The sequence below is a fragment of the Camelus dromedarius genome, chromosome 4 (assembly GCF_036321535.1).
Source record: "Camelus dromedarius isolate mCamDro1 chromosome 4, mCamDro1.pat, whole genome shotgun sequence".
Classification (NCBI taxonomy): domain Eukaryota; kingdom Metazoa; phylum Chordata; class Mammalia; order Artiodactyla; family Camelidae; genus Camelus; species Camelus dromedarius.
In genome coordinates, this window is record NC_087439.1 from 22,063,838 (window position 1) to 22,076,473 (window position 12,636).

General features: G+C 32.9%; 1 protein-coding gene across 4 annotated transcripts in view; it reads right to left on the minus strand.

Annotated features, from left to right (window-relative positions):
- Nucleotides 1–12,636, minus strand: part of LRP1B (LDL receptor related protein 1B) — a 1,592,931-nt gene that overhangs the window by 128,200 nt on the left and 1,452,095 nt on the right. For all 4 annotated transcript variants that reach the window (XM_064484732.1, XM_031451350.2, XM_064484731.1 and 1 more), the window contains 2 exons: nt 8,715–8,831; nt 232–338 (listed from right to left, as the gene is read on the minus strand). In XM_064484732.1, the coding sequence (XP_064340802.1) occupies nt 232–338; nt 8,715–8,831 (224 nt within the window). The remainder of the gene's footprint in view (nt 1–231; nt 339–8,714; nt 8,832–12,636) is intronic.

Consider the following 12,636-nt stretch of genomic DNA (forward strand, 5'->3'; position numbering starts at 1 on the left):
AGTAGAGGTAAAACAGACTATAAAATTAACTGTCAGTAGGAGCACAAGAGCTATTCCCTGGGCTAGGTGTGTGCAGTGCACCACTTAGTTGTATAATACTTATCTCAGGGTGTCAGCAGCAAAGTGCATTGGAGCTGTCCTTGTCACATTCATTGGATTGAACAATCATATTTGTGAATGCAATTTTAAAGAACTGCTTTATTTTGTGTTTGATTTTGCAAAGATACCTACCTCATCAGAGCCATCTGCACAATCAAAATCTCCATCACACCAATACCTTGAAGAAACACAGTCCCCATTGGCACAGAGAAAATCTTTCAGTGTACAAGTTTGTGGCTCTGGGGACAGAAAAATGGCACAGGGTTATTCTATTCTATGCAACTGCATTCTAAAATTTATGACATACAACGTGAGGTAGCACTAAGGAAAAAGAGGTTAGCCAAGCAGAACCAATAAATTGTTTAGGAAAAATGTTTCGTGAAGCATCTATAGTACATAATATAATGATTTTTCCAATTTATTTTTAAAGTCGTGAATAGAAAGTGGCATTACAGAAACAAATTGAAAAAAAGACAAAAGATAAATAGCCTACCATTTAATAACAATGCAGCTGCAAAGTAAAATAAAAGTCATAAAAATCTGTATACTAAAGTACAACAATAATCTTTTTCAGTTGGAATTCTAAGTCGTTTTATGTATTTACTTTAAATAAGATATTTTGTTACTCTGTACCCAAAGGGCTGCTTATTAACTAAGGAGTCCAGGCTTTAGTTCTTAACCTTGTATTATGTATTCTAATGACTTTCTAATTCTTTAATTTTGTCTGCACAAAGTTTAGAGTTTATAGAACCAGAAGGGTTCATGGGGTTATTTTTGGACATGACTGGACGGATAAGAGTGGAAGAGAAAAAAGGAGACTCTTTTTTGAAAATTGCCTATTCGTTTGTGAAATTGTTTGCCTGTGCCCTCTGTAATTTACCTGTCACCTAAGATAATTTGTCAGTTGTTAATTTAATTATGCTTCACCATATTCCACATACATAAGCCAAACAGGATGACTTGCTATTTGGCTTAACTCCTTCCTGCGTGGAATATGTTTCATCTGGACAATAAAGTAGGATTTCAGAAATTTGCTCTCGCAAGTAATCAATATGATTGCTGGAGATCACCTCTTGTTTAGTTTTGGTTCCCTAAACAGAACTGATACCTGGCATGACGAGAGGCCCCCTGGACATTTCCTCCACTCATTAACTGTATTTACAGCTGTCTCTCACATAAAATAACAGTTGGGGGAAAGAGGACTAGGTAACAGAAATTAAATTTAAGGAGCATCCATATGAAGCCAAATTTTCTATATAAAGATCATGAATAATTCAGCCGGCAGCTGAACACTGCTCTACACAATCACTCGGTTTCTAGCTGTAGGGTAACATCTTGAATGTATGGTATCACGAAGGCTCCTACATCTCTCCGTGAAAATTCCTTCAGAGAACACTGGAAGAACTGTGAAAAGCGTAATATGTATCAGAGTATTTTGTTCTGCTATAGGACTTAATTTTAAAATGTGAACTTCAGGCTCTGACTAAGAGAAGATGCTTATCAGTGGAATGAAAAAGCCAGTAACAGGAGGATCCCCCTCATTTCTCAATATTCCTTTGTTCAGAGCATGCGGCAACAGTAATTTCTGTTTTTGTCTTTGCCTTATATTTACATATACTATGATTTAATTTTTAAAAGAACTATATTAACACTAATATTACTAATTACAACAATAATAACTACCAGCTACTAATTCCTTATTGGTTGTTAGGCACTAGCTGAAGTTAATTCCAGGCACATGAATTAATTCATCAGTTAAACCTAACACCTCTCTAAGGTAGATGCTTTTGTTGGGCTCTTTTTTAGGTGAGTAAACTGGGGCACAGTGAGGATAAGAAACCTACTCCAAACACTCAGCAGGCAGAAGAGCTAGAACTGAACTTGAACCTAGACAACCTGATTCCAAGGCTCTTACTCCTAGGCCACATCGTGGCCTCCCTTACTACTGAGGAAGAAGTAAGTGCTCACATATTGCAGAGATTAATATCAAAGCCCTGAAAAGTCAAGTTAATTGTCCAAGACACATGGCTGGCAATGTCTATTTCATTTTACCATAATAATAAAACAGAACCCTTTTTTCTCTTATCCCTCTTACTGAAGCTATTTCACCCTCCTTCTGTCTGCAGACTCTTGCAGTTTTATTCTTAGGGGGAAGAAATTACAGTGAAACTAATAAATACATTAACTAATTAATGCTCAATTTATTGAACAATGGTAAATAACATTAAAAATAATTTTACTAAATAATAGAGTACATTTAAAACATATACTTAGGTGTTTTAAGAACAGCCGTAGAATCATTTAATTTCATGGTTCTGAGGGTATGTGAACAGGATAATTCTTCCTTTTACTATTCTAATTTGCCTTTATTCTCATTAAGAGCAAGCATGTTCATCATGTGCTAAACAGCAGTAACTTCACACGCTTTTACACACTCTGCTATGGGGAGGCCTGGATGTTTTTGATGCAAGGTTATAAAAAGTTGTCTAGCCATTAGTTCAAGGCATTTGCCCAATAGTTCCACAGAGTATTTGATCTATAGAGAGTGCACTTAACATCGTTAATTATTCTGTTCCAATATGAGGGCAGAAGAACTGAGTTATTTGCTGGGAAGAGCATTTCTCAGTACAAATGGAAATTCTGTATGTTTCTACCATGTTTTTAAAAATGCCAGCAAATCTACTTCTGACTAATAATCCTAAATTATTTGTACATATGCAAACATCATCAAGGAATGGGGCAGTGAGCCTGTTTTTAACTCTCATCTATATGCCTCAGAATCTTTTGTCACTAGTTATCTCAAAGAGAACTTCTCTCTTGAGGAGAAAGTAATTTAGTTATGAGCGACGACCCTAAGTGATTCTTTTCTCTTATTGTTTATCCTCCCTTTGATCTTTTCAGGATAAAGTAAAAGAATGATTTTTAGAACTTGGCATGATAGTTAGCATTTTTCTTGTGAAAAAGAACAAAAAGTGACTATACCGGAAGATAACCCATCCAGAAAGAAAATTTGAATGTGACATCTTCCCCAGTAATTTTTAAACTGTTCTTCCCATGCTAGCTGTGATACTATTTATTTCCTGGATCTAAAGTAGATAGGAAACTCCGTATGTGAACAATTAACCACCAGCCTTACCATAAATCTCATCTAAATGTGCTAGACTTTATAGGGCCTGTTTCAGAAGGCTGATCTGGATTCAATAATAAGGATAAAAAAAATAGGAGCATCATATAAACTGGTCACTTCCTTCCACACGAGTGAAAGCAAAAACATACCACGTCAGAACTGAAAGGTCCTTTGGAAGCCATCTTGCATGAAATCTAGGAAACCATATTCAGAAAATAAAAGCAACTTTCAAAGCCTCAGAGTTAATGGCAGAGCAGAAAAGTTTCTACACTCCAATTTCTCCACTGAGTATATTATCATAAACCCTGGTGATAAGTTCAAAAGTGATATTAATGTGGGTGTAAGCCTCTGAGGAGAATTTTTAGAATAAAATTATTACAAATGACATGCTATACAAATAATCTTCTGATAGAAATTCAGTGTGAAAGTACTAGAAATTCAAATAAGGCAGATGCAGCTTGTCTTTCTACAGAAACCTTAATGTAGTTAATCAAATTATTTGGTATTTTTAAATCTACTGGAGTGCAAGTTACTTTTTAATAATGCAAAGATATGAAATAATTTTATTTTGCACATCATTTACTTAGAAGGCATCCATGCCATATATATTTGTTGCTGATGAAAATAGTATAGATGTTGAGATTTCTCAAATAATTCCAAACCTTTGATCCAGATTACAAAATAACTCCAATAACAATGACATTTTCTTATGTTTAAGAGCAGAAATCATTGCTGAAGCAAAGTGTCCCTGGTGAACACTTAACAAGGGAAATGATCATCATTAGATGATGAAATAACAACGGACTAATTATTCTATGTAGACATAAAAAAGTAGAAAGCATATTAAACTAAAACATAGCTGGCAGTTAATTGCTCGACTGCTATTCCAACTCTTCCCATATCTGTGCCTGGAATGTTTCCAACACAATTTAAAAAGTCAATTCATTATCTAAGATTCATAAACAAAGAAGCACAAAAGCAATTTTTAAAATACATTGCTAATATTATAAATATGTGTCAGGCACTGTGGTAGACCCTGGGACATAGTCCTACTCCTTAGACCATCTCCAGATATTGAAATAGGATAAATGTGATACAGAACTAAGTGAGGCAATGGAATGGAAGTGAATGCTGGGTGACAGTATGTGGGCATTTGGAAAAAAAATGTTGCTGTTCTGTAAGGCTGATTTAGTATCTCTGGTATGTTTCACTACTTAATAAGAGCTAGCAATAAATGACAAAGTGCACAAAAATGCATATCATTTTTGGACAACTTTTATAAAATATGATAACAATGTACCACTTCCCTTTTGAGTATATTGTTGCCATCTATATGTATTATAATTATATATATAATTATGTGATATATTTTATATTTGGTCATAATTACAACACATAATTATATGTATATAATTACAATAGTTTTGTTATAATTATATTATTATAATAGTTTCAATAGATAATAAGATATTAGAAATATCTTCAAAGCATTTTAGTACAGAAACAATATTTTCCTAAGGCTGATATATATATTTTTAATCTCTTGGTGCTCCCTATAGATATATTGTATTTTTTTCTCATTCTTCAGAGACTCAACTTCTGTCTGTGTAGAACTGCTGGCATTTTCAGTGTTTAAATCTCATTTCCTCTGGGCTAGTCAAGACGGTATCTTTAAACACTACTCAATTACCTAGATCCCTTGATTCTTCCTCTTACATATCCTTACATGTTTAACATATTACCAACTCTGATACTTGTCCTGTATATTCCTCTGTTCCTCCATGTCACAACTACAATATGCTCCCTTCTTGTTCACTGTCATCTTTCCTCTGAAAATTCATCAATATTACTTGCCTTAGCCACAAGCTCAGAATGAGTAGGAACTAAAAGTGATCCACACATAATTGGGTATTTTATACTGCAATGCTTGATACTGCAGTCAATTCCCTTACCTTTTCTTAAGGGCTCTGTGGCTACAATGATTTATCACTAAGTTTCCACAGTGACAAGTGAGAGGCAGTGTTCCTTCTCCTTTCTTTCTTGCATCAGAAGATGACTTTTAGAGGATGTCAACAAAATGATATTCAGCCACTTAGGAAACCCCCGGAGACTCAGAAGCAGGATGTCTCAACTCTTCATTCTTCTTTCTCCCTTCTCAGCAACCTAACTTCTCACACAATTTCAATTACCACTTGAATAAAGGGTCTTCCAGGATGTGTTTCCAATGTTGCCTTCCCACTTACCCTCTCTTGTTTTCAATATCCTTTAGTCACAGGGCATTTCCTCTCAGGTATAGTATTGATAATTAACACTAAATGTACCCAAAACTAAGCTAAGTAGTTATCTGTGTACTTGCGTTATGAAATATAAAAATAAATAGAAAGTATATACATAATAGTTTCTTTTTTTGTATTTATTCCTCTAAGCATACCACCATCACCCCTTAGATTTTAATTTTAATCACTGGACAGACTCTGAGAATCTGCTATATAAAGATTTTTAATTTTTTCCCCCAAATTTCTGAATCTAGAACACTAATGATTCTCTGCAAGGCTCTTTACCTTTCTAGAGTATAATCAGTTGGAAGATACCTAAATGAAGAGAGTAAGTAATAAAGGTACGTATATTTAAAGTATTCCATAATCATAATGATCTAGAGATTTCTTACTTAATGTACTTGATCCACAAACACTAATCAGGTTAAGTTATTCAAAACACTAGTTGATATTTTGCTATCCAAGTGGTTTGAATATCCAAGTGGTTTATTAAGGCTGTGACTCTACCAGTGTGTGTGTTTATATAATATACCCCTATGCTTTAATATAGCAATTCCTATTTTATCTCCTACATCTTGGGAAATGAATGTTCTAAGTCCAATGTATAAGAGTAGACACTATTGTTACCATAAGATCCTTTTTGGAAGTAGCAGAATATTAATAAATGGTTTTTAATTATTATTTTCATTTAAACAGTAGTATAAAAAAGTGCCAGTAAGAAATATATTCAGAACTTAATGCTAGAATATAGAGATACTGTCACAATTTTACATACTTTCATACTTTTTAGAAAATAAAATTGAATACCTAGGAATAAATCTAACCAAGGAGGTGAAAGAATTATACACAGAAAACTATAAACCATTGATGAAAGAAATTAAAGAAGACTTTAAAAAATGGAAAGATATCCCATGCTCTTGGATTGGAAGAATCAATATTGCCCAAGGCAATCTACAGATTTAATGCAATCCCTATCAAATTACCCAGGACATATTTCACAGAACTAGAATAAATCATAATAAAATTTATATGGAACCACAAAAGACCTAGAATTGCCAAAGCATTACTGAAGAGAAAGAAAGAGGCTGGAGGAATAACTCTCCCAGACTTCAGACAATACTATAGAGCTACAGTCATCAAGACAGCATGGTATTGGTATAAAAACAGACATATAGACCAATGAAACAGAATAGAGAGCCCAGAAATGAACTCACAAACTTTTGGTCAACTCATCTTCGACAAAGGAGGCAAGAATATACAATGGAATAAAGACAGTCTCTTCAGCAAATGGTGTTGGGAAAACTGGACAGCAGCATGTAAAACAATGAAGCTAGAACACTCCCTTACACCATACAAAAAGATAAACTCAAAATGAATCAAAGACTTAAACGTAAGACAAGATACAATAAACCTCCTTGAATAAAATATAGGCAAAACATTATCTGACATACATCTCAAAAATGTTCTCCTAGAACAGTCTACTCAAGCAATAGAAATAAAAGCAAGAATAAACAAATGGGACCTAATGAAACTTACAAGCTTCTGCACAGCAAAGGAAACCATAAGTAAAACAAAAAGACAGCCTACGGAATGGGAGAAAAATTTTGCAAATGAAACAAACAAAGGTTTGATCTCCAGAATATGTAAGCAGCTCATATGACTTAATAAGAAAAAAAACAAACAACCCAATCCAAAAATGGACCAGAGACCTAAACAAGCAATTCTCCAAGGAAGAAACACAAATGATCAATAGGCACGTGAAAAATGTTTAATATCACTAATTATCAGAGAAATGTAAATCAAAACTACAATGAGGTATCACCTCACACCAGTCAGAATGGTCGTCATTCAAAAATCCACAAATGACAAATGCTGGAGAGGCTATGGAGAAAAGGGAACCCTCCAACACTGCTGGTGGGGATGCAGTTTGGTGCAGCCACTGTGGAAAACAGTATGGAGATTCATCAAAAGACTAGGTATATCATATGACCCAGGAATCCCTCTCCTGGGCATATATCCAGAAGGAACCCTACTTCAAAATGACATCTGCACCCCAACGTTCATAGCAGCACTATTTACAATAGCCAAGACATGGAGACAGCCTAAATGTCCATCAACAGATGACTGGATAAAGAAGATGTGGTATAGTTATACAATGGAATACTATTCAGCCATAAAAACCATAATGCCATTTACAGCAACATGGATGTTACTGGAGAATGTCATTTTAAGTGAAGTAAGCCAGAAAGAGAAAGCAAAATACCAGATGAGATCGCTCATATGTGGAATCTAAAAAACAAAAGAAAACAAAACATAAATACAAAACAGAAATAGACTCATAGACATAGAATACAAATTTTGTGGTTGCCAAGGGGTTGGGGGGTGGGAAGGGACAGACTGGGATTTCAAAATGTAGAATAGATAAACAAGATTATACTGTATAGCACAGGGAAATATATACAAGATCTTATGGTAGTTCACAGAGAAAAAAATGTGACAATGAATATATATATGTTCATGTATAACTGAAAAATTGTGCTCTACACTGGAATTAGACACAACATTGTAAAATGATTATAACTCAATAAAAAATGTAAAAAAAAAATAAATAAAAATAAAAAAATAAAAAAGAAAGAAAGAAAATAAAATTGTTGGTTAATTATTGTTTCTAAAATTTATTATATAAAAATCCAGAAGGCAGATGATGATGATAGTGTTATTCTATTTTCAGAGAAAAACATCCTGAATACATATGATGTTCAACACTCCAGAGAGAATAAATGATATTTCACTGAAAAATGCTCATGGGTAAATCTGTAGTGAAAAAGGATTAGAGACTGAAATAGAACAAATACCATCGGTTAAAGAATGATCTGTTTTGTACTGTCTCCACATCATTCAGCTCTTTGTATGAAATTGTATCAAGGACTTCCTTCATCGCATACTAATGGGCTGCATTAAACCTCATGATACTTTCACACCAATTCTGATAACTAAGAAAATAACTCCCAGGATTAGCATTTCAGTAATTCTACTAATTGAGATTCAGGTCAATTTAGACTGAATATTCTTGTTCAAATGTGAATATATGTATAAAAATGTGAGCTCCAGGACAGATAGCTTCAAATTCATACCTTAACTGAACTAAAAATTGTTACCCTGTTTGTTGAATAGGTTGTCAAGCTTGCAACGTTCTCAAGTAAGTTACTTACTACAGCTTTCTTCATCTGAATTATCACTGCAGTCATTTTGACTATCACACCGCCAGTGATCTGGAATACAGTTGTTGTTTTTACACTGGAATTCATGAGGACCACAAGTCTTTTTATCTGTAATGGAAAGAACCAGAATTTGCATCATTGGCTTCCATAAAGATATCCCTTACAACGTGCTCAATGCCATGCTGAACCCAGGGGACATAACATTGCCTCACACCTTAAGTCAGTTACTGAGAAGCATCCCTAGGAAAAATTGAAGGCAAGTGCTGAATAAAATTCATTTTTCTATCTTGTTTTATGTTGTTATCGGCCATTCTTTTATTGCTAGATAATTACGAAGCAACTGATTGGACCGTCCACTCAAAGTCAACACAATCAGTCACTAAAAATAACAATCAAAATTATCCAAAACTACCTTTCCTTTAGGACAATCTCTTTAGGATGCCTTTTATTTCTGCTATAATGCAGCAAAAAGAAATGGTTATTAATCAAATTCTGTGGTTGTCACCTTGTTTTCCAACCTAAGAAGTTCTTGTTCAAAATTTACCTATGTAAAGTTTGCTGATTTACCTCATAGATTACAACAGTGCATAACATATACAGACCTTGAAAATTCTTAAAGTGCCATCACATTTAACCTCTAATAATCCCAGTGAGTATCAGGAGATGTATTAACTAGCCCTTCATTTTACCAATAACAAAACAGATACTCTTAGAAGTTTAAGAACTTGGTGCATTTTCACTGTCATTAATTGGCACAGCCAACATTAAAAAATGTACTTTTACTCCTGATTTATTGTTCTTTAGGACAAATTCAACTGTGCCCATAGGATCCAAAATCAGAATGCATATACAATAAGAATTTATTCAAAGTTTAGGCTATGTATTTTAGAATTTTCATAAGAGTAATATCCAACCATAATCTACTGCAGTGCTTCTTAAACTTTAATGTACATACATATTAATTAGTTGGGAATTTTGCTAAAATGAAGATTGTGATTGAGTAGATCTGGAATTCTAACGAGCTCTCTAAGTGATAACATTGTCCTTGGTCTATGAAACACACTAAGTAGCAAGAATCAAAAGCCTCAAGATAGTATAAACTCAGATTCATAAAATACTAAGAGTATAAATGTCAATGCACATTTAAGGATACATTTTCCTTTCATATACTTAGATCAACTCCTTATTCTCAGCCATATTAGAGACACTGTCCAGTGAAGTGTTTTTAAGACTCAGATTAGTAAAATAACTAAACGAGAAGATGAGCTGTTTGGTGGCAATTGCTACTCTTCAAAATGCATCTTATAAAATTCAGATTCAAATAAGATTATGAAAACAAAAGTGATTTAGGCATAATTATTTAAATTATGTAATGAACATGAACATATTTTGAAGATCCAGACCACCTCTTCAGCGCACATTTTCATAAAACATGATCACACTCAATCTTTATAACATCCATAAGCGTTATTACATGCATTTAAACAAATGAGAAAAATAAGTCTCAAATAGTTTAAGTGATTTCTTTGATCTTAACAAAGGTCTTAAACGGCAAAGGAGAAATTTATATCCAGATCCTGCTCCAGAAACATTTTACATTTCACTAGAAACTCTCATGATAAACTTCAAATGCACTTTTCTACTAATATGTCTATATTACAGATGGCCTAATGTGTTTATAATAGAGAGAGAGAATTTCCCTCTCTTCCTTTTTGCGTCCCTACTTGCCTGTCTGCTAATGTGTTTTTAAGTTTTCCCCCTCTAAATCTTATCTGCACCTTTTTTCTCTATGTTTAAACATCATCTTTTGTGTTTGAAAGAGATTTGCATTCATCTCTTAACAAGAATAAGCCATAGTTCATTGCAAGATTTCCATTTGAGGCATGCAAAAATAGTAACCTGAAAATTGCCTTACATAAGGTTATTTTAATTTTATGTTTCCAAGTTACTTAACTTTTTGATTCATGACACTGCTTATAAAAATTACAAATATAAACTACATAAACTATATAGACTTGTTCTGTATTTAAAATCTCCTATGAGGAAAAAAATAAATATATACGCTTTTTTTTTTTTTTTTTTTTAGCAAGGTATAAAACAGCATTTCTCAAATTGGCTGCATGTTAAAACCTAGGGAACTTTTAAAAATCCCTTTGCCCAGTCCATATCCCATATCAATAAAATCAAAATCTCTGGGGTGGAACCCAACATTAGTATTTTTGTTAAAGCAAGTAGGGTGATTCCGATGAGCAGGTGAGATTGAAAATCAATGACCTCAAAAAGCTAAATGTAGAACAAAACATATATAATTCTTTATTATAATACTCTAGAGTAATTAAAATAAAATGCTCACAGTATGTAGAGTTTTCTATTAATCCCCATTGTTAAGTAGCCTTGTAACAATGTGTCATTTAATTTTTTTGGTATTACAAATACGGAGAAAACAAATGTAGTATTTGAAAACTTGTTTTCTTTGTTTAATGTTTCCAAATGAATTGTAGATACTTAGACAAATTTGATCCTCCCACAAAGGTGAGCTGAGGAACCAATTAAAGCATAAAACTACATGTAATGTATACTGCAATACTGTTGGTGCTTGTTTGCATGCGCATTGTTTATTTCTGAAAAGAGACAAAGAAATCTGGTGCAGTGATGCTTTGGGGAGCAAGAACTGGGGAAGTGGACTAAGAGACAGGGATGAAAAAGAGATTTAAGTTTCTCTTTATATCAAAAGAAATCCAAAGGAATCTATAAACTGCTGGAATTAAGTGAATTTGGGAAGGCGACAGGATACAAGGTCAGTGTATATGTTTAATTATATTTCTATATATTAGCAATAACAAAACAGTAACTTTAAAAACAACTTTTATAATGACATCAACAAAACAACAGATATCTAGAAATAAAACTAATGAAATCTGTGTAAGATCTTCATACTGAAAACTGTAAAACATTGTTGAAAGTGAAAAATATCTGAAGAAAATGCAGTAATGTATCATGCTCATGAATTAGAAAACTCAAGTTGTTATAATTTTTTTTAAATTAATATATAGAATTAATGCAACCCTTATCACAATTCCAGCAAGTTATTTTTGAAGAAATAGATTATTCTAATCTAATTATTTTTATGAAATAGATTATTCTAAAATTATATTGAAATGCAAAGAATCTAGAACAATCCATCAATATTGAAAGAAGAACAAAGTTAGAGAATTTACAGTACTTGATTTCAACTTACTATAAATCTACAGTAATCAAAAGAGTATAATATTAAACAAAATGAAACCAGAAATATAAGGATACATATATGGTCAACTGATTATCAACAAAGACCCTCAAATCAATTTAACGAGGAAAGAAGAGTTTTTTTTTCCTTCAGCAAATATTACTGAAACAAATGGCAATCCAAGTGAAAAACATAAATCTCAATCCATTATACCATATAAAAAATTAACCTAAGGTGATCATAAATGTAATATAAAGTTTGTAGAGTGCAGAAAAGCATTTTCATAATCTTGGAGTAGACAAAGATTTCTTGGACAGAACACAAAAAGCATTAATAATAGAAGAAAAAATGATAAATTGAACTTAAACTAGATTAAAATTTTTTATTCTTTAAAAGATATCATTAAGAAAGTGAACTGGCCAGTTTCTCTTCATATTAAAAATATGAAATATTGGAGATGGGATTATTTTTATTGCTCTTGCTCACATTCTTTTGTAACTACTATTTTCCTTCTTCTAGTTCAGGAAACATTATGATTATAAATGATTGGTAACATGCAACAAGATTTGTTACAAAAATAGCAAATAGAGCCTTAGAAACACTGAGATAAAAAGAACTATGAGAACAGCAAAGTTGAGTCTCCATCGTGGAGTAGCTCCTTGTTTCCCCGTGTTCCACACTATAACA